Source organism: Euleptes europaea, chromosome 1, assembly GCF_029931775.1.
Source record: "Euleptes europaea isolate rEulEur1 chromosome 1, rEulEur1.hap1, whole genome shotgun sequence".
NCBI classification, from domain to species: domain Eukaryota; kingdom Metazoa; phylum Chordata; class Lepidosauria; order Squamata; family Sphaerodactylidae; genus Euleptes; species Euleptes europaea.
In genome coordinates, this window is record NC_079312.1 from 53,077,190 (window position 1) to 53,099,853 (window position 22,664).

A 22,664-nucleotide genomic window follows, 5' to 3' on the forward strand; every position below is an offset into this window, starting at 1 on the left:
AGAATAATCTTCAGTGGTAAATATGGCATTTTCTGAGGGTTGGACATTTGGACAGTCAAGGATTATTTGGATGGTAATCCTGCAACCTCTGAGCACATAGATCAGAATGCAGAGCAGCTCTCCTAGAGATTAATTTCAGCTTTCTTCCTTTGTTGAAGCTGTTACTTCTATCAGGCACACCCCATCATAGTCAGGTAATTCAAACCTCACGCAGGATCATTTTTCACCGGGTCCCCAACATATCTGAGCAGTGCTAACAGAATTAACAACATCTTACAGTCAAAACCTATATTTCACATATGTACTTCTCAAATTATATTTTTATAGTATAAATGGCTCCAGTTCACTTTTTACACCACACCAAATAATTCTCTTACGATCATGTACCTGATGCTTTGTCTCCACAGACAACACAATATTCAACTACTTGTGGTCGCTGAACATCAGTTTTAGCCAACAAACGTTCCACAGAGGCAGAGTCTGTCACAATCTAAAATGAAATATTAGAATGTTTAACATTAGAATCTCAAATTAGATTAAGAAAAAAGCAGAGCATGATGCATGTGGGAATGGAAAGTGTCTTAAAGCAGAAGCAGCAAAGAAGGTATACAAATGTTGCATAGAGTAGAAGAGCATATTTAGCAAAAAAATGAAAAGGACTAAGGAAACCAATTAGAATATAGGGAGAAATGCTTGGAGAATAACAGCTCAGTGGCAACAATATTTTTTTGGTAGGACAAGAAATCCGTCAAAAGGGTGTAACAATATCTGTTGTAACAGTTCAGTGGAATCTGCCTATTCATGACAAAACATTCCAAGAAGAAAAACACATTTCTCCATCTAAGACACGATTAAATGTCAAAATCATTCTCTTAAAATTTGAATTTATTTTGCATAATTATTTAACACTACTGGCAAACATGACCCCTTTTGTTTCATTGGTAGATCTTAACACTTTTTTTCTAAATCATCTCTTGAAACAAAACATTTTGTTTTGATAAAACTATGTATCTTTAGTTTAATGTTACTATACAATTCTGCTTGAGGGAGTTGTGAGGCACATCCTCCTTTTGAAGGCTGTTATTCACCTGTATTCTTCCTGGTACGATGTTATCTGTTGTGGTAAAAATAAGTTGCTTGGCATTAGAGGCCTCAGGTGCAGCCAGGATCACTTTCCCTGTTCCTGTTCCATCTGGACTAGCCAATATAAACTGTTGCTTTGGGGACACGGATGAGTCCACTGCTGTCACTATTTGGATTTTCTGCCCTGTTTGCTGATCTGTGACAATCTATAACAAAAATGGAAATATGATATATCAGAGTTAATGAGTCCCTTCTGGCTTAGGAAATAGATTCCATCACTTTATAAGTTACGCTGTTCTTTCTCCATTGTTAGGTTATGTATGCAACTCCTGTCACAAATGGGTATTTTACTAGCAAAACTGGAAAGCTTTTATCTTGAAGTGCTTTGAGTATGTACCGTATATACTCGGGTGTAAGCCGATCCGAGTATAAGCCAGAAAAGGGAATTTCTTATTGACCCGCGTATAAGCCGAGGGTCAATAAGAAATTCCCTTTACTGGTAATGCTGCGCTCTAAAATGGCGGCTGCCATTTTAGAGCGCAGGGATGATTTCGCCCCTGCCCCAGGTCGCCCTCCCACCGGCCTCCCGGGCCCTCCCGACCCACCCCGACCCCAGTGCCATCCAAGGGGGGGAGGGGGAAGAGCCCCTGAACCCCCTACTCACCGGGAGAGGCGGCGAATCGGCGCTCTAAAATGGCGGCCGCCATTTTAGAGCAGGAGGAAGAGGCCCAGAGAAGGCCCGCTGGAGGCCCGCGGATCAGCTGCAGAGCGGGAGGACCAGCCCTGGTGAGGTGGGAGGGGTGGGGGGGGGGAGAAACTGCCGCTGTCGCCACACAGCAGAAGGCGCAGCACGGTGCGGGTGGGCTGGGGGGAATCAGCTGGCCGGGGGGAGCGCGCTGGGGGGGTGGGGGGGAGCGTGCTGGGGGGGAACCAGCTGGTCGGCTGGAGCGCGCTGGGGGGTGGGGTGGGGGGTGGGGAATCAGCTGGAGCACGCTGGGGGGGTGGGGGGAATCAGCTGGTCGGCTGGAGCGCGCTGGGGGTGGTGGTGGGGAATCAGCTGGCCCGGGGGAGCGTGCTGGGGGTGGGTGTGGGGGAATCAGCTGGCCAGCGGGAGCGCGATTCAGGCGGCTCCGAAGGAGAAACCACCCAATTACCGTATTGACCCGTGTATAAGCCGAGTTGGGATTTTTCAGCCTTTTTTGGGGGCTGAAAAACTCGGCTTATACACGAGTATATACGGTATGTGACTATTCAGAATGTAAATCAACAGGAAATCTTCTCAACATATGCATCTCCCACCCGGTGCACGCACTAGCAAGAGAGATCTCTGTGACTGGATTTCAACAAAAATACAATTGCAATAATGAAACAAAATGGGCAATTATTCAGTAAAATTAAGTTCTGTACACTGTTCCTCATTCTGTGGTCTCGAATAACTACCACACAATCAAACAAATTTTCTTCCTTATGTTTACTTTAATCCTATATAAATAGACGTGTTTTATTATTGTAGAGCAATCTGAAAGAACAGATTTAGCAGGCAGAGAGAAACCCCAAGTGTAACCTACATTTATGGAAACAAACCTTATACCTGAATACGCTGTGGTGAAGCTACAGAGGAGTCTGTGGAGATGATCTGGATACGTTGGGAGGGGCTGGTCATCACTGGAGATTCAGATAATGTTGTCTGTACTGTTTGCACCTATATTGAATCATGTAAAAAATGTGAATTCTTGCACGTAAACACAGTGAATATGCTTTACTCTCACATGTTCAGCATTAGAAAAACAACAAGCAGGTCCTATGGAGGAACTTTTGTGGGCCTGGAATTCCCATCCCTGACTGCCGCCACCTCTTTGCTACTATCTTCTCTCCTTTCCCGCTGCAGTTTCAGCAGTGTTTATGAGGTTACTAGGAGTAGTTGAGGTTTTCAGAGATTTTAAAAATCGCTCTTCCTGTTTTTGGGATCCAATAATGATTTATTTTTTTTGGTTCGCTGCTGACTCACCTTGCCATTTGTTTTGTCATTTGCCAAATGCATGCCTTTGAAGCAATATCAAATTCTTTGGCTTGGGGTACTTTCCGTCTATTGCTTATTCCGCACTAACAGTTATTTTGAAATATCAGTATGAAATATCAGGGCGCTCCTGGCCGGGGGAAGCCGCGCGGGCCCGGCGGCGATGGTGGTGGCGGTAAGTTCCCCCCTCCCTCCTCTACTGTATTGACCCGCGTATAAGCCGAGGCCGGCTTTTTCAGCCCCTTTTTTGGGCTGAAAAACTCAGCTTATACGCGAGTATATGCGGTACATAACCTCTGCTTTCTCTGCCTTTATCTTCCTGATTATTCTGGAGTAGGGTTGCCAACCTACAGGTACTAGCTGGAGATCTCCTGCTATTACAAACTGATCTCCAGCCGATCAAGATCAATTCACCAGGAGAAAATGGCTGCTTTGGCAATTGGACTCTATGGCATTGAAGTCCCTCCCCTCCCCAAGGCCCGCCCTCCTCAGGCTCTGCCCCAAAAACTTCCTGCCGACGGCGAAGAGGGACCTGGCAATCCTATTCTGGAGCATAGCAGAGAAAACAGGGCAGGCCTCAATTCCATGGGGACAATTGACCATCCATTCTTTATATTTCCTGATAGTGGAGCAGGTTCCCCCCCAGATTTTAAATTAGTTTTTGTTTTTTTAAAGTTTCAAGAACAATAACTTTCTCTTTTAAAAATAACCAGGTTTAAGACAAAATCTGATTTTAATGCAAAAACAGAGTCTCTCAAAACTGAAGATTTTGCTTCTCTTTGTAAAGAGAAAAGAGAAAATGTGTGGGAAAATGTTTTTGCAGTAATTGTACAGGCCAATAGTTCATTTCCTTCTATAATGGCTTAAAGCCAGGAATGGCAAATCACTCCAGGAGTCTTCCACTGATGCATATGGGTGACTGCCCAATTTTATGCCTAGTCTACCTGATCTCTGTAGTTGAATCTGTATTGTAATATTTTTGACTTTGCCAATCAATCAAGGAACATTCACTTTGTACATTATATTATACAGAAAACTGATCTGCCTAGTAATTACTACCAGCCCAAGTTTCTGGTTGAGATTATATACTTTTATGCAGTAGGGGTAGGGCAGGTCTGGACAAGACACATGATAATAGAGTATGGGGAAACAAAAGAAGTAGTAACACTGGAAATAGTGTACTTTTTAAAAAAATTATATGCTGCCTTTTCACCCAATACAGAGTCCCCAAATACAAATATATATAAATTATTTAAAACAGATAATATATATAAAAACATAAATACACCAACAGGGAAGAGGACTAATAAGAGTTAATGATAGAACACCAAACCAAAAAAAGTCTTCATCCACTGGTGGAAAATGATAGGGGAAGACAGATGAATCCCCCTAGGGAGGGACTTCCAAAGTTTTAGGGCCACAATCGAGAAGGCCCTTTGTCAGGCTCCCACATATCTAGCCTCAGATGGCAGAGGCACCTGAAGCAGGGTCTCCAAAGATAACTGAAGTGGTCAGGTAGATGAGAGTAGGCTGTCCTTAAGGTATGATAGCTCTAAGCCAGGGGTCCTCAAACTACGGCCCGCGGGCTGGATCCAGCCCATCAGGGTCCTGAACCCGGCCCCCTCCTCCCTCTGGAGCCGCCGCCGCACCCGTCCCTTCCCCAAACTAAGGCGGCCGTTCGCCATATAAAGCGTTGGTGGCAGCAGCGGAGTGGCGACACCTGCGCCGACCCAGGAGCCGCCGCCACCTTCCTTTCCCCAGGCTCGGGGGACGGGAGGCGCCGCCTTGGACTGCAATGTGCCCCTCCCCGCCACTGCTCCTCCTGCCGCCGCCGCAGCCCTGAAGGATCCATGCCGGGCTGGAAGAACATCCCCGTCTGCCTGCAAGCCGAGCGGGTGAGCGAGCGCCAGGCCCCCCGCGCGGGGGGCTTGGGTGGCAGAGCCTCTGGGGAGGGCTGAGAGACCCCCGTCTCCCGCTGGCCTCCTCCCGTGCCCTTCCCCCTTCCCCTCAGGTGCTCTTTGCCAAGCAGGGGGCCAGCCCAGCCCGCCTCCCGCTCCAGGAGGCGGGAAAGGAGGGCGTGTGGCGGCGGCGGGGGGATCTCTCAGCCCAGCGAAGGGGGGAGTGTCGGCTATGGAGAGGCACCTGGGGGAGGGGCGGCACGTCCTCCTGCCGCAAGTTAACTTTTCTTTGCCTGGGCTCCTGGCTGCCTTCCCTTTTGGTTGGGGGGCGGCGGCCCCCAACAGTGTTTGAGGGACAGTGAACTGGCCCCGTTTAAAAGGGTTGAGGACCCCTGCTCTAAGCCATACTGGAACTGATAAATCAATACCAGCACTTTGAACTGGGTCCTGAAGCAAATTGGAAACAAGCATAGATGGAGCCATCATAGTGTAGTGGTTAAGAGCAGTGGTTTGGAGCGGTGGGCTCTAATCTGGAGAACTGGGTTTGATTCCCCATTCCTCCACATGAGCAGCGGACGCTAATCTGGTGAACCGGATTGGTTTCCCCACTCCTACACATGAAGACAGCTGGGTGACCTTGAACTAGTTACAGCTGTCTCAGCCACCTACCTCACAGGGTGTCTATTGTGGGGAGGGGAAGAGAATATGATTGTAAAACGGTTTTATTTTTCCTTAAGTGGTAGAGAAAGTCGGCATATAAAAACCAACTCCTTCTACTACTCCTCCTTCGACTGGAGTGATATGGTCCCTACAACCCACTCCAGTTAACATTCTAGCTGCAGCATTCTATACCAAATCTAGCTTCTGAATAGTCTTTAAGTGCATTGCAGTAATCTAATCTGTATGTTACCAGGACACACAAGAGGCCATTCAACAGCAAAAGCTGTTGAATGGTGCCCTTGGCCACCACTACCACCTGTTTATCCAATAGGAGGCCCAGGTCCAGCAGCATTCTCAAGCTACAAATCTGCTCCTTTAGGGAGAGTGCAAACACATCCACAACAAAAGGCACTCCAATCCCTGGTTCAGACCTCCACAGTACCTCTGTTTTGTCAGGATTAAATTTCAGCTTGTTAGCCCTCATCCATCCTTCCAGGAACCTGTTCATGGTTTCCACAACCTTCCTGGGATCTACTGGAAGTGTAAGATAGAGCTGAGTGTCATCCGCATATTGGTGGCAGCTCAGCCTAAATCTCTGATGACCTCTCCCAGCAGCTTTATATAGATGTTAAAAAGCATGGGGGACAAAAGAGAACCTTGCAGGAGCCCATAAACCAGAGGCCAAGGGCTCAAGAAGCAGTCCTCTGAATCAAGGGCTCAAGAAGAACAACACTCTGAATCCTACCTTTGAGATGGGACTGAAGTCACTGCAAAATGGTTCCTCCCAGTCTAAACCCCGAAGGGTGGTCCAGAAGGATACCATGATAAATGGTATCAGAAACCGCCAAGAGGTCCAGCAGAATCAATACAGTTGCACTCCCCTGTCCATTATCGGGGACAGGTCATCCACCCAGGGCAACCCAGGCTGTTTCAGTCCCATAACCAGACGTAAAACTGGATTGGAATGACCCAAACAATCTGCTTCTTTCAGAAAGGGCTGAAGTTGCCTACCCAATATTTGTTCACTCACCTTGCACAAGATTGGTACATTTGAGACTGGATGGTAGTTATTCAACTCTCCTGGATCCACAGTAGATTTCTTTATGAGTTGATGCACCCCTGCCCAATTCAAGGCAGTGGCAACCACCCCCTCTCAAGGAAGCCTTTGCTGTCTCCCAGACCCAACCCACCAGCCCCTTCTAGCAACTTTCAGTAGCCAGAAGAGGCAAGGGTTGTACAAGCAGATGGTAGGTCTTAAACTTGAAGGTACACATTCTAATACTGATTCCAACCCCTCAAAGGAATGGGATGGAAATGTTTCTTTTTTAAGAGTTGCTTCATAAAATTAATAACAGTGAACAGATGTTATTGTCAATATGATATTACTGTATTTACTCATATGTAATACAACCCCGTATTACATATACCTGCCAAATGCAGCAGGGTGTGTCTGTGTGTGTGCCACTGATGTGTGTGGCAATCAGCAAATGGTCCATCTCCTGAGTTTGTGTTTGATAGGCAAAATCTCAGCTGCCCCTGGGCTTTCTAGATGCATTCAGGGCTTGAACCAAGGACACTGGATATACTGTATCTCCAGTGAACGATATCTTTTTCTGTTATCTCCCCTGCCTTAGTCTATATGGTAGGTTCCAACAGTTAGGCTATTGGGGGGATGCCTAGTGCCTTGTTCTGTGTTCTGTTCCTATGTGCCCCATTGGATGAGAGGGCAGAATATATGAGATATAGATTCTAGTCCACCCTCACCTTTCTGATGTTAATGGCCTAAAGGTGAACTTTGCTTTCTTGCCAGCGTTCCCCTTAATGGGATCCAAACCCATACCTCCTGTTTACCATGTGCATGCACTTTATGGGGCGGTGGTGGGAGTTGACAGATGCACTTTCTACAATTATGCAGCTTTATCTTCCTCCTGTTGTTGCTTTAGTTGCCGGCAAGAAAGCAAAGCTCACTTTTTTGGCCTGCAACATCAGCGGAAGGAAGCTGAACTAGAATCCATACATTCTAACCATTCATCCAAATAGGCACATAGGAACATAGCATAGGGCATTCAGCATCCTTCAATAGTGTCTTCCCCTGTTGTTGCTCCCCTTATGTGGGAGAGGTTGTTGGCATTCTGTCAGGAAGGGCTGGTTCCAGATTTTAGTCGGCCCTGGACATAGAATGCCCAGGAGTCCCCTCTCCTGCTCTGTCCACCACCAGAACACCCATTCATGCCTGAAACCCTGGGCCTGCCCTAGCAGCTGCCCCACCTCCTGATATCCTGATGCTGGCCCTGCTGTCAGGGCTGCCTCTACCAATTGAGCTATGCAGGTATAGGGGGTGGAAGTGGAATGGCTCTGTCTCCTTCTCTGTGTGTCTGCCTTGCGAAAGGGAACATTGTTGCAGGAAGGGATTTAAACCTACTGTATGTCTGTAAGGCTCCTTGGTATGTGTTTGTTCCAGGGCTCCTTCCACTCATGGAGGATCCTCCTTCATTGAGGATCCTCCTTCCAATGACGTGTGCTTGTGTTCCCTTTCTCCCTTCTCTCTTGTTGTGTTCTACATGTGGCTGTCAGAGGACATATTCCACTGGGACATCGTCACATCAGCATGACTAGCTGTCTGTCTCCAACTTTGCCTACCATGGGTACGTGATTAGCATGTTGCTCCATGATTGATGGGTGTTGGTATGGCTTCTATGGATTGTGGTGAACTGTTTTACACTCTGCACTTTGGATATTTCTTTACATTTCTCTCCTCTGCTGGGTGAGCATAGATTACTGACTAGCAGCACTGAGCAGGAGTCAGTGAGGTGCTAGGGTCTTAGGACAGGGATGCCTGTCATCTTGATTTAATTCAGCTCACTCTATAGTGGAATCTGGAGAAAAACCTCTGTACACAGCAGTTGTCAGGAAAGGTAAATATGTTTATTAGGATGACGCCAAACCTGGTTGTGATCCTTTGGAATAACTATATCTTTGGGCACCATGCTTCTTGCTCTAGAATTCAGTGGTTCCCAACCTGTGGGTCGCGACCCCCAAGGGGGTCGGGAAGTGTTTTCTGGGGGGTTGTCGCTGGTCGCTTTTTCCTTCCTGCCTGCCTTCCAGCAGCTGGGCGTGACCTCCTGAGGGCGAGGGGGGGCGCCAGCCTCCCGCTTGCCTCCCGGCTCCCTTCCTCCTCCGCCGCCTCTCCTTCCCCGGGTCCAAGGCCCCAGCGCCTCCACCGCCGCTCAGCTCAGCCTCAGCAGCCTGGCAGCGGCCCCTCCTCCTCCACACAGCCAAGCAGGCAGTTCCTTCCCAGCCCTCCTCTTCCTTCCCCAGTCTGCCCCTTCCCTTCCTGCCGCTGGGATCGCAGGAGGGAGGAGGCAGGGATGGGAGACGACTTCTCTTCTCCCCCCCTTCTTCTTCCTCCTCCTCCTTTCCTTTCCCGGCTCCTGGGAGGATAGAGTCTTGTTTGGGGGGCTTCCTAGAGGCACCTGGTTTGGCCCCTGTGTGAACAGGCTGGACTCAATGGGCCTTGGTCTGATCCAGCCGGGCCTTTTCTTATGTTCTTAGGATCTCCTGCGGCAGCGACCTTGCTTTGCCTCCCCTTCCCGGAGGGTGGGGGGAGAAACAACAAGGCCAGGAGGTTGAAGAAAACAAAACAAGCGATAATGGGAGGGAGACTAAAAGGCGACTGCAGCGTGGTCGCTATTCTGGCCTTCTGGTGTGCCTTTCTTTTGGGCGGCCTGAAAAGTTTGAGAAAAAACATAAATATTCAGAAGACTATCTAAAATTTGGCTTTTCCACCTTGATCAGCAATGGCATAGAGAAGCCATAATGTGTTTTTTGCAATGTTGTTCTCAGTGCTGAATCTATGAAACCTTCAAAACTCAAACGTCACTTAGAGACAAAACACTCAGCCACGAATTTTGAAGCTGGTTACCCAGATGCAAGCACAACCATCACATTAAATATTAATTAATTATTTAATGAAATTAGTTAATTAAATATTACGTTGGAATTATATTCTGAAAAATCTATTTTTAATGTGTTTTTTTATCCTATTGAAAATGACATTTTATGGCTTTATGCAAATGTGGTGGGGGTCGCAGGTTACTTGGCAATTGTAAAAGGGGGTCGCGACTCGAAAAAGGTTGGGAACCACTGCTCTAGATTCTATCTGCCAAGCCAATCCACAGAAATTGCTGAGAGTTCCTAGGATGTGCTCAACTGACAGAGAAAGAAGCTGAATCTCAGCTGACTCTATCAGAAGCACTACTTCCAGATAAAGAGGTTTACACCAAATACATTCATGCCTGTTAATGTAGGCTTTCACCATGATGCTGTCTATTCTCACCAAGAAAATGAGACCCTGGAACTCTAGACAGAAAGAAAGGGAAAAAATGAATATCCTTAGCAAGAGGCAGCTGATGCTATGGGACATCTCTAGTAAGGACCACAAATCCTGTGCATACAGTTTTTGCCAATGCGTTTCTCAAACTGCAAGGTTTACATCTGTGCAGTCATGTGTCCAGTTCTGAATGTGGAAGGAAACTCCTAGTGCCAGAAGAGTATCCACTGTCTACCAGCATAAGCTTACTTGGATTTTTGCTAGTGTCCAAGGCAGAGAAGATGCTTATTTAAAACAGCATTTGGGGCAGGAGAAGAAACCATTGGAAAGGGTCTTGAAGAATCTTGCTCAGAGCACAGTCTCTTCATGGACAATTACTGAACTTTGGAGGTATGCCAAGAATATGAGCTTTGATTATCAAAACCCACCACCCGGTGTGCCAACCTCTGCAACATCTCCCTCCTCTCCTATGGTAGAAACATTCTCTAGCAGTATCAACAATCCCTTCCAAGCACTGTAGCCACTGAAATAGTTGGAGAGAATTGTTCACTTTGTTGATTGCAAAACTATGGCAATGCAGGCACTGCAGTATTACATGAACATCCTTTATCTTCGATTGAGGGCTCCTTGATAAGGATATAATTCAGATAAGGGTGCAGATAAATTCCTTGTAATCCAAGGTGTCAACCATGATCTTGGTGAAGACCCCAAGATGAAAGCAAGGCTGAATTGGGAAGCTTATAATGCTTGTCTAGGTAGGCAAATAGGAGAAACTGAACTGGAGTAACTAGAAGGTGGCCTCATGGCTACAGATACTAGAAAGTTATTTGGTTGGAGTGCCTCTGCTATGGACATCAGGTACTCCATCTACAGTTACTTGCATGTGAGGTACTTCTTTAAGAACTCAAGGCCAACAATAGATCTCAGGCCTCTGTTTTCTTCAGTACCCTGAAGAAAGAGCAGATGTCCAGCAGTCTGTGCGTTGGCAGTCTAGAGTAAAGACAAAGGGATGAAATTATCCCTTCCCTTAGCAAAGCTGTGAAAACAGAACAGAAAGGCGGAGCAATTTCAATTCCTTGGCCCTCTTCACCCCAGCGCCCCTAACCCACACAGCTGTTCCTCCATGTGGATCCTGAAACTCAACAACTGAAGCGATCAGAAAGGACCACCGTAATACAGAGGAACACAGGAAAATACCACCTTTTGGACAAGGAGTGGTAGGATATGGCCCAGTATCCATTTTCCAATTATCTTTGTAGTTTCCTAATGCCTTTTTCCTAAGTTGATCAAATGATACCCACATGACATATGCTGAATATGTATACAAAATACTGGTCCTCATGGTAGCTGAATAAAAGTTTACAAATAAAAGTTCATAATGGAAATATTTTCCCAGGTGAAGAAATTAGAAAACAAGTTAAAGTCACGATTCTTGAGTTTCATGATTTTGCAGGCTTGTCACAAATTGTTCACATTTAGGCTACAATTCAAGAATTCATACCATATTAACCAGTCAATGAGAATTAATATTAACGCTTGTATTGCAAATTAGCATTACAAGAAGTTAAATACATGGCTCATGTAAAGAAGCAGTCATCAGTGTCCAAGGGAAGGATCTTTGAATATTAACACTGTAAGTAATGTTTGCTAGTTTTTAATTCTTCTTGACTTAGAACACAACTAATTATAATTTCTAGAAATACTGCGAGAAATGTCAATTGCAGTCTCTCCGTGATAAATGCATGCAGAACATAACAGAAAAAGTACAAGATGTTCTTTAGCCATGACACTCCTACCATATATACAATGTACACAAAAATGTGTTAATTGGATATTCTTAAACAGAACATACTTTACCTGGAAATACTTAAAATCAGCATGGACCTTGGAGCTATACAACTTGCACAACTTTAAATTAGACAGAACAGAGTTGGCTGCATAAATAAGTAACATATATAGCAGCAGACTTTCAGTGGGATGCTAATGTTTCCCAGCCAAAGATAAGGTAGAATGGAAAATTCAAAAGCACAATGGACAGATTTTTATCCAAATTTGTTTGCTTTGTGAATATTAATATATAATACAACTAATGTCAAAAAGTACTGTATTATATAACAAGCATCTTACCTTGTTAAAATGACAGTATTTTAAAATATTTAATTCTAACATTTAAGCCACCCTATACATTCTAACAGTCTTACTACTGTGAGTCCTATAAATTTCATCATCATTACCAAACTGCTTCTCTTTATGTCTTGACTCCATGCAGCTTAGAAAAAGGTCAGACCACAGCATTTGCCACTTGGTAAGTAGACAATTTGCTTGCTAAATCAGATTTGTCTTTAAGCAATACAAGGATAACCTGTAATTACCTTCATATTTCCAATGCAAAATACAACATATTATAGTTTATCAGACTATATGAAAATGCAACAACAGAAACTGCTAAAAGCTATGAACAAAAAAAATGTGTATTAACAGATATGGTCCATTATGATAAACCTTTAAGCAGATTTAAAGAAATCAAGACCTGCTAATTATAATAATTAAAACTGTAAACAAAAACCCAGTCTGTAATAAGGGGCCTCTTAAATCTTTTTAATTGGTTGCAATATTAATATCACTGATTCTCAATTTAAAACTGCTGAGAAATGAAAATATTTATAAATAAAACATTAAAATGATCCATAAGCAAAGGGGATTTCTGTATAATTCAAGCAAAAATTAAAATTCCCTTCTTCAATAACCTTTTAATCACTCGCTTTCTGGAGCCCCAGCATGATACTGTATAGACTCTGGTACTTACAGTGTCAAAATCCTTCTGCAGCTTTAGTTACATTTTTCCTCAGCAAAGATCTTTAGCCAAAACAGTCCAGAAGAAATGAATAGGCTAGTTTTAGTCTATTCCCAAACATATGTCTCCAGATTCCACTTATAAAAAATTCCAATCACAAAAACCAGACAGAATTGTTTAAAATGCCCTCTCTGTGACCCTGCTCCTCTGAAGGTCAAGTACACTATCACTCCCTGTAACCAAGGAAGCAGAATCGACGTGTTCCTGCTGTTTTGCCAGCTGCTGAAGCAGTTTGTCTAATAATACGATTAATTTCACTGGGGGAGATGTGTCCAGGTTACGGAGCTTTCCCCCCTCTTTGCCTTCCCTGTACCATTCAATAAACCACAAAGTAGCAAAATGCATAAGGAAAGAATTTATCTCGCTCGTGAATAATTTTCAACCAGTGAAGTGAAAACAAGGATTCTACTTAATTCCCTACGGAACATCTTTTATCTTTACAGCTCATTAAGCTAATACAGTTAAAGAAACAGAGGCCTCACTAAATTCTGGTGCACACTTCAAATACTACATATGCAATCAGTTTTATTATACATCATGATAAATATGTTAATTTCATGGTATGTGTCAGAATGCTGCAAGCCACCATTTTAATTCTCTGGAGGAGCATCAACAACAAATAGATAACTACAAATCTCATAAATTTACATATAGGTCTAATATTTCAAGAACTGTAGAGACTTATGAAAGGAGGTGCAAAAAACCCAAGAGTATGTTGATTCAACTTAAAAAAGAACAACCATCTTGGTGTATTTTATGGTAAAACTTTATTTACAGCACGTTCCCATTCTCCAAGTTTATGCACAACTTTTGGATCAGAAAAGCAGTTCACATTTTTAACATAAAAATGGTATTTTGTGAGATACATGTGCGCTGAATGGAATTTGGGAGTTGGATACTGTGTACATTGTGAACCTCCACGCCCAAAACAAAATTATAATGCTGACACAATTAAGCTAAATTTGTTAATTTCTCTATACGTAATGGTCATGCTAATTTTTGTCACGCTGTCTATTTGCCCTCCTCTTATTGAATCACATTGCTGGCAGCTGGCGAAGGTACTGTCTGAAAGGGGAAGGACACAAATAGGGGCCCACAAAGTTGGTTGTCAAGTTGCTGCTGCTGACCACTCAAGCAAGAAAATCCTCATGTTGGGTTTGTTTGGTCATTTATGCATGGGTACTTTCGCCCCCAGTCTGAATCGGTTGTTCCTTGGAGTTATGCATGTATTTTCCGTCCATTAGAGATGACCTTGCTGCCAGCCCTCGTAATGTCCGGGTCTTCTCATTCCTCTGCTAACCCAACTCTTCCATCTTCCCTGAGCAAAGCCCGGACGAAATCCCCATGTATAAGGCAAACTGCGGGGCACGCAAGCTGGATTTTGCTCATAGCCAATTACAAAGCAGCATGTAAAGAGGCAGGGACTGAAATATTTCCTTCTTCCTTGGAGCTCTTTCTGAGCAGAAGAAAGGCTTTTTAAAACCGGGGCTTGGATTTCTCCCCCCCTTTCAGATTGTTCCTTTATTGTTGTTGTTGTTCTTAAAATGCTTTTTTATGTGGCAATCAGGTTGGGGTGGAAATTTTCTCTCACAGTAAGCACTACAAGTAAGCTAATTACAAAGCAGCATTTAAAGGGGCGGGGTTGAGTATGGAGACTGCTGGTGCATAGATTCCCAACAGGAAAGTGTGGGTCCAGCGAGCGATGAACCTCAGGTAAATCTCCCATGCATAAATGACCTTAATTTATTTGTGAACTTTTGTATCACTTTTACCACATTCTAGAAGATGATTTCTGTCTATTAATAAAACAATATCTGCACATTTCAGAAAACTCTGTGGTGATGTCAGGAGCAGGCCATGGGATGGTATGCGGTAGTCTGATTGTACTGCTTCCAGGTGCTGTTGTGCTATTCTGTCCAAGGCCAGTCTATGCCCCGTGTTTAGTCTTCATAGATTCCCATACTGTGGGAATCGCCAAGTACTCCTTCCTGCCTCTGGGAGGGGGGTTGCCTGGGTTACCAGTTATCTCCTTTTGCTCTTCCATATATGCTGTGTACCTTGCCTGTACCCCTTACTAGTGTCCTTTTGAATATGGCTTCTGAAACCTGTCGATCCTAACCAATAAAACTGCTTTCGTGGATTTGCCGTCAGCTGGAATCTGTTTATGGGTTTGCCGCAGACATGGTGCCTCCCACGTGCTCTAGCACAGTGGTTCTCTCAACCTTTTGTATCTTATGTCCCACCAATCATTCTAAGCAAAGAACCGGGGTCACACTATGATGGAAACAAAAAGCCCACTTTTTTCAAGAACAATGTTTATATGTTTACAGGCATTCTGTTATTTTTACTAGCATGCCAAAAGGTCACAGATGGATAATCTGCAGCGGGTAGGTTCAGCAGGAGATAGCAAGTGGACATGGGGACTGAGAGAGAGTGAATTCTTAGTAATTGTTATGAAAACACTGTGTTCCACTTAGACTACTTCTGTGTCCCACTGGTTAAGAATCACTGTTCTAGCACACAGAGAACTTGGAGCATGTTCATTCTCAATCAAAGTGGGCCTTGAAGAATCAAAGTCTCTTCTCTCACAGCTTCTGTCTTTTTGAAAGCCTAACATGGTGAGAAACCAAACACACACCAGCCCTGAGTTCTCTGTGCAAGCCAGAAGACGCAGGGCAGCAGCAACTAAAAACAATGATTGGCTACTAAGAGAAGCCAAAATGTGTGGACTCCTGCTCCTATGATATTCTCTGTGAACCTACAATCTTTATAAAGGCAGGCAGCCCCCACATGTACATCCCTGTTGGAGTTTTAGTAAGGAAAACCATCAGACCTACTGGGTTCTTTCTGATATCAGCATAGATTATTTGTCTTGCTCTTTTCTTTCCCCATTTAGCATGTTTAGAAACTCCAATCTGTACCTGGCATTAGGGATGTGGGTGGGTCATTTGGCCAATTCGAAAGATTACCTAGCAATAAAGAGGACACAATGTAATTTAAGATCAGTTAAATTGTTCCACTTTATATGGGCATTTTAAAATGTCAGCATCTGCTCTCCCAGTGAAAACTAACTGAATATAACATATGTAAATTTGTACATTGTACTAATCTGAATATACACTCTATATGGATATTTATGCTGAATTAGGTTTTACACTAGAACAGCCAAAATTAAACTGGAAAACTTGGTGGTGGTTTGCCATTGTTTGCCTCTGTGTGGGCTGAGAGAGTTCTGGGAGAATTGTGACTGGCTCAAGCAGGCTTCATGTGGAGGAGTGGGGAATCGAACCCGGTTCTCTAGATTAGAGTCCACCGCTCTTAACCACTACACCAATCATTCATTGGGGCAGAATATCCAAATGTAAAAATAGAAAACTGGTTTTTTTTTATTATTGGTTAAACGGTAGCAATTGCAGAATAATGTAGGGGTTACAATACCTATATATAATGGAGCTGGAACAAATAAAATGTAAATGAACAATGTGGCCAGGTGGCATAGAAAGGACAACCCCATTTTACTATCCCCATCCTACACAGGTTTACTTAAAGGAACACACGGTTGAATTCATTGGGCCAATACCAAGTACACATGTTTAACATTGTGAAATAAAGTAGCTGTACTAATACAGAGGTTTATCCATGGAGGCAACATAATCATTGTGCTTGGTAGTATTAAGATGTATTTGAAATAGCCTGTACTCATTTAAAGGCCATGTTACTGAAAATCAGTGTCTCGTTTATTTATTCAGTTGGATTTCATGTCTACTTATTGCTAAAAGTCGGAAATGGTAAACCTAAACCTGAAATTCCTTTGTGACCTCATGAAACTGACTGGACGCACAGAAGGATTAATCAAGAGGTCTAATTCAACCACTCTGTTACAATGTCCTAAGCAGTCAGGTATCGAGGACCACCTGCCCACTGTCATATAAACCTACTAATGCGCTGAAATTTTCATCTAACTCTGTTAGAGACTAGAATGGTGGCTACCAAGAACAGAAACTTTTCATGTGGTAATCCAAAGTTTATGGCACTCCCTCTCCGGGGAGGATTGCTTGGCTGCTCTTTTTTTTTTTTTTTTAAGGAGGCAAGTCAAGTCAGTCCCGTTTCACATAGTTTTTCGGGGGGGTATGAGTTCCATCAATGGATACTACATATTTTTTGATCTGATGTTATATCTACGTCTCATTTGGCAAAGCATGTTTTTATGCTTTGTGATCATACCTTAGGTGGTTAGTTGGGGCTGGCACTAGTTTTAGTTTACACACAGCCATTTTGAAATTTTAATTTCTCATTAGTGGCCCTGAGATCCTTTTCAGGCGGGAATGGTGTGATACAAATGTTCTATACACATAAATAAATCATTCTGCGCCATGTAGTTTTCAACAGTAATCAAGCATTTACACTCCAGATGAACATTGTTTTATAGCAATCTAGCTATAAAAATGTACATTGTTTTATAGCAATTGTTTTATAGCAATCTAGCCTTGAATTTATGAAGAAGGGATCCACGATGAGCCTGCAGGAAAGTGGAGATTCCATTCCCCTGTTGGCTCCAGCGTAGTTCATAAAACTGACTACTGCTTTACTACTGCTTCCTTCTCCTCCCTTCCTTCCCCACCTGTCTCAGCCCTCTTCCTCTACCTGCTCATCTGCCCACCCATGTTGCAGTAGTACTACCAAGTGCTGCCACCATTCACTGTTCTTTCGATTCACCTCCACTTGCTTGATTCCTCCTCCCAGCCAACGGTGCCAACTTCCTCCTTGCCTGTTTGCCCAGGTTTGTTCTCCTGTTACTTCCTGCAGTGGTGGCAGCTAATGCCACCATTCACCTTCTCCCTTGGGCACTCAGCATTTGCCTGCCTTCTTTGACTGGGGCTGGAAACCATCACTACCACAACTAGCCACCTTCTTCCCTGCTTGGCTTTGTCTCTTCCTCTCAAGGTGTCATCATCTGCTTCCCACCAACCAGCCACACCACCACCTGTGCCTGCTTCCTCCCTTTCCAGCCAGCAATGTTTTCCGGAGTTGCTATGCAACCCCACACATAAATGACAGCCAAGACCAAATGCTGCATCACAGAATCTTTTTGTTTCTTTAAGTTATCTATGCAAATACAGACAATGTTTCTTTGGTTTTGGATTTTTTTAAAAAAAGTTTTATTAAGTTTTTGGACTTTTCTGCAAACCTGGAGGTTTCACTGGGTTTGTAGAAAAACACCCCCTCTGTATCATGGCTCCATTGTGTGGATTTTTGATCCACAATTGGGGACCATATTCAGAATTAGATCCAAAGATGAATGGTCACTAAGTCTGAATCAGCCAAAAATGACTACAGTCTTAACACCAGATGGAGGTGATAAAAAAGGCTCCTGGCCACCACTGAAAGATACACTTCCAGATCCATTATCTGATTTATAATGGATGTCCACAAGCCTGTTAGATAACAGGCCCCCAAAAGTTCATCCATACCCAGTCTTCTATCATTAGAGAAAAACTGAGCATGCAGGCTTTTTTTTAAAAAAACTAAAAAGTATGAAATATAAAACCAGCAATGGAAATCACACACATATAAAGGCAACAGGACAATATTTTGATTACGCTATTACAACATACTCTGATGACTCTTTGCAAGACAGAAATTACCACTATTATCTTGAACAGAGTTACAGCCTTAACTCTACTCAGGATTGCACTGTCAATCACCTACCCAAACATCTCTTAGACAGAACTGCCAGGAGAAACATAAAATTTGTTCACTAGAAGGCCATTGGAGACCAAATGTTTATTTTTATCTTTATTATATTCCTAGATCTTTGATGGGCTGTTAACTAATCTTAACAAATTGTGTGTTTTAATTAGCCATTCCTACTTTGTACAAAACTTTTGACTTCCAATACTGTGCAAAAGCCAGGTTGCAGAGGCTTACATACAGCACAATTCACAATATCATTTAGGAATATTTGGCAAGTAATTCAGGTGGCAAGCACCTGACTTAAGAGATATGTCTAGATTTAAAGCCCTAAACGGTCTGGGTCCATTGTATCTGTGGGACTGTCTCTCTCAATATACCCCCCAAAGAGCTTAACGCTCAGTTGTCAACAACTTACTGGTGGTCCCTGGTCCAAAAAGTGTCTGGCTGTCCTCGACCAGAGCCATTTTGGCTCTGGCTCCGGCTTGTTGAAACTCTCTTTCAAATGTGACCTGGGCCCTGCAGGACCTGGTTCAGTTCCGCAGGTCCTGTAAGCCTGAGATATTCCACCGGGCCTATGGCTGAGGACAGCAACGGTTCCACTTTAGCTGGCCTCCTTCCTCTTATCCTTTCCCTTCTTTCCTCTCCTTCTTTCTTTCTCTTGCTTTTTCCTACTCCTTCTCTTCCCTTTCCCCTCCTTCTTCAACCACTCCCTGATTGTTTTCCTCATTAATGGTATTAGTCTCATGGGAGTGCTACCCTGTATTTTAAATTTGGTCAGGATTTTAAATGTTAACTTATACATCTGCATAGGGTATTCAATTTAACTGTATATTTTAAATGCTGTAAGCCACCCTGATCCGGACTCTGGTCTGGAAAGGACGGGATCCGGACTCCAGTCCGGAAAGGGTGGGATAATAAATAAATAAATAAATAATAAAATATCTGAAAATGTAAAAAAATATTCTCCAAAAGATCTGGACTTTAGCACAGCAATACTACGAATTCTGGCAATTTACATTGTGTTCTTAGCAAAACCAACACCATTCCAAACTCTTGTTAACAGATTTGGGCTGTACTTCAGGAATTAAGATGTCACTGAGTGGCCATCTTAAAGCAATTTGTAATAATCTGTAGGCTAACTGAGACCAGGGGGCCTGAGGAACACAAAAAACCCTAAAACTCTAGTATAATGAAATGATATTAAAATTACAAAAGAATTAGCAACTTGAAGCCAAAGGCAATAAATACCAGTCTTAATCACTGATTCCATATTTAGATTAAAAGAAGGTCGTACAAGATTGAACCCTGTTGTAGGGTTGCCAGTCTCTAGGTGGCTGCTGGAGATGTCCCAGAATTACAACTGGTCTCCAGGTTACAGGGATCAGTTCTCTTGGAGAAAATGGCTCTTTGTAAGGTGGACTCTATGGCATCATATCACATTAAGGTCCCTTCCCTCCCTCCCCAGGCTCCAACCTCAAAACCTCCAAGTATTTTCCAACCGAGAGCTGGCAACCCTAAACTGTTGAACTTAACAGCACATGTCCTAGAGAGACACTGTGCATCTACTCATCACTGGCAGCTGTGGCACGTACATATCACTTCTAAATAGAGTTACTTACACCCTTCTAAATGGACTGAAGTTAATGGGCTCAAAAGGGTGTAACTCTGCTTAGGGCTACATTAATTCAGCAGCAAGAAACAGGCCCTCTCAAGAGCTACTGTGTAATCATAGGTCCACAAGTATTCAGGATTCGAGATTTTAGAACATTCCTCTATGACCCTCAAATATGTCAGTGGAGGTTATGAGCTTATTGTACTCTGAAAACCATGGACTAGTTCATATCACAAGGCTGACAGTAAACAAGCCTGCTTGTGTATTTTGGGTTCCGGGACCTAACAGCTGCTGTCAATGCAATAACAAGAAATAGCTGCACATGGGGAAGATGGGGGGGGGGGGAGTCAGAAGCCTTGTTCCATACATGCAGCCACTTGTACAGGTAGGCTGCCGCTAGGACCAAGAAAGGTGAGAGACATACCTGGAGAATTAAATCCCACTCCTTCTCACCTAGCAGCTTGCTGTATGACAAACTGCAATTAGAGGGTAGGGGAAGGCACGCCCCCATTCTTCCAAATGGTATTTTGTCACATACAGATGAATTGTGGTATATGACATTAGGGCTGAAAATAGCTTTCTAATTTTTTTTCGTGGAGCCATAATCTGCACATTATGAATAACATCTACCAGATCAGGTGTAAGCAACAGTGATATTTGCCTTTTAGAAAACCAAGGGTGAGTTACTATAAGATCATCCATCACTCACCTCAGCCACCTGCTGTGTTTCCACTATCTGCTGAGCCAGCACCTCCATACTGGTTGTCATGGTGAAGGATGATCTTTAGAGAACCTGGTTGGAGGGATGCCAATAACCTTTGTTAGGCATAGAAAAAAATTAGAAATTTTGCCATTTTACTACCAAGAACAATTAAATACACATTATGAATTTATAAAGAACACCGTGCTGCAGTTTTGGTAAGAAAATGGTGTCTATTACACTACAACTGTAAAAGTATTTTTTTAATCACTTCTTTAATAAAACAGCTTCAGAGTTTAACAAATGAAATCACAAAGATGCCACTGGGACTAGAAATTCTGGCAACCACATTTGTGGATAAAAAACATGGGAGACACTCTTACTCCAAGTTCACCATTAATTGCAGAGAAGTCGTAAGGATTGTTTGCTTGTGCCAGACTGGTGAGATCCTATGCATGAACCCACTGGCAAGAACAGAGGTAGGGGGTGTTAGCCTCTCACTTTGTGCTGGCTGGGAAACACTCAGACATGATTCTCAATCAGACAGAGATTCTCAATGCTTCTGCAAGCCTGGTGCAAAGTGACAGTCTGACCCTTCCTTTCCTCCTCAGAATACCAGCCAATTAGCTTAACGTCTGTTCCAGGTAAATTGATGGAAAGCTATTAAAGATAGAATTGTCAAGCATATAAGAAGGGCAAGCACAGCTGAGCAAAACCCAACATGGCGTCTGTAAAGGTAGGTCCTGTCTCACTAACTTTTTAGAAAGTGTCAATAAGTATGTGGCCAGGAATGAGCCTGTGGACATTGTGTATTTGGATTTCCAAAAGGCTTTTGATAAAGTCCCCCACCAAAGACTGCTAAGCAGACTTCACAGTCATGGGATAAGAGGAGGGGTCCTCTTATGGATTGAGAGCTGGCTGAAAAACAGGAAGCAGAGAGTAGGAATCAATGGTCAGTTCTCCCAATGGAGGGATGTGAGCAGTGGGGTCCCTCAGAGATCTGTGTTGGGACCGGTGATTTTTATCCTGTTCATCAGTAACCTGGAACTGGGGGTGAACAGCAAGGTGGCCAAGTTTGCAGAGGACACCAAATTATTTAGGGGGTGGGGGTTAAAACAAAATCAGACTGTGAAGAGCTCCAAAAGGATCTCTCCAAAATGGAGGAGTGGGCATTTTATCTGTTTTGAATCTCTCACCCTCCAGCTTCAGCAAATGACCCCGCGTTCTAGTATTATGAGAAAAACTTCTCCCTGTCCACTCTTTCCATACCATGCATAATTTTATAAACCTCTATCATGTCTCCCCTTAACCACCTTCTTTCCAAGTTAAACAGCCCTAAGTGTTTTAACCGCTCCTCACAGGGCAGTTGCTCTAGTCCCCTGATCATTTTGGTTGCTCTTTTCTGCACCTTCTTAAGCTCTGCAATTTTATACCTTCAAAGAATCCTTTCTACACCAACTCGCTTGCCAGGGAACTCCTGCATGCCCACCACAGACACATGCATGTAAAAGTGGAGAAGCTGGCCTGATCTATCACTTGAGGTGAAACCATCTGGAGGGCACCCATGTAGATCACAAGGGGCACTGATTGGGCTTGACCATGACTTTTTGAGTGCTGAAGCAACCCTTCATATATAGGCCTACTCACCAGCTGCTTGCTAGATGGACCTTCTTTCCAAGAGGTGAATTTTACTACAAGAGCTCTGGCAATAGTTGCCGCATCCCTTTGGAATGGCCTGCCACACAAGGTACGCAAGGCTGTTCTCTCTAGAAAATTTAAGGAAAATGTGCAAGGCAGTTCTTTTTCAGCACACTCA

At 43.6% G+C, this 22,664-nt stretch overlaps 1 protein-coding gene across 2 annotated transcripts in view; it reads right to left on the reverse strand.

The window, feature by feature from the left end:
- Nucleotides 1-20,943, reverse strand: part of NR2C2 (nuclear receptor subfamily 2 group C member 2) — a 42,781-nt gene extending 21,838 nt beyond the window's left edge. For both annotated transcript variants that reach the window (XM_056856008.1, XM_056855998.1), the window contains exons 1-4: nucleotides 20,858-20,943; nucleotides 2,675-2,785; nucleotides 1,089-1,289; nucleotides 388-490 (exon numbers count right to left, since the gene is read on the reverse strand). In XM_056856008.1, the coding sequence (XP_056711986.1) occupies nucleotides 388-490; nucleotides 1,089-1,289; nucleotides 2,675-2,785; nucleotides 20,858-20,917 (475 nt within the window). In that variant the 5' untranslated portion in view covers nucleotides 20,918-20,943. The remainder of the gene's footprint in view (nucleotides 1-387; nucleotides 491-1,088; nucleotides 1,290-2,674; nucleotides 2,786-20,857) is intronic.
- Nucleotides 20,944-22,664: the final 1,721 nt, after the last annotated feature.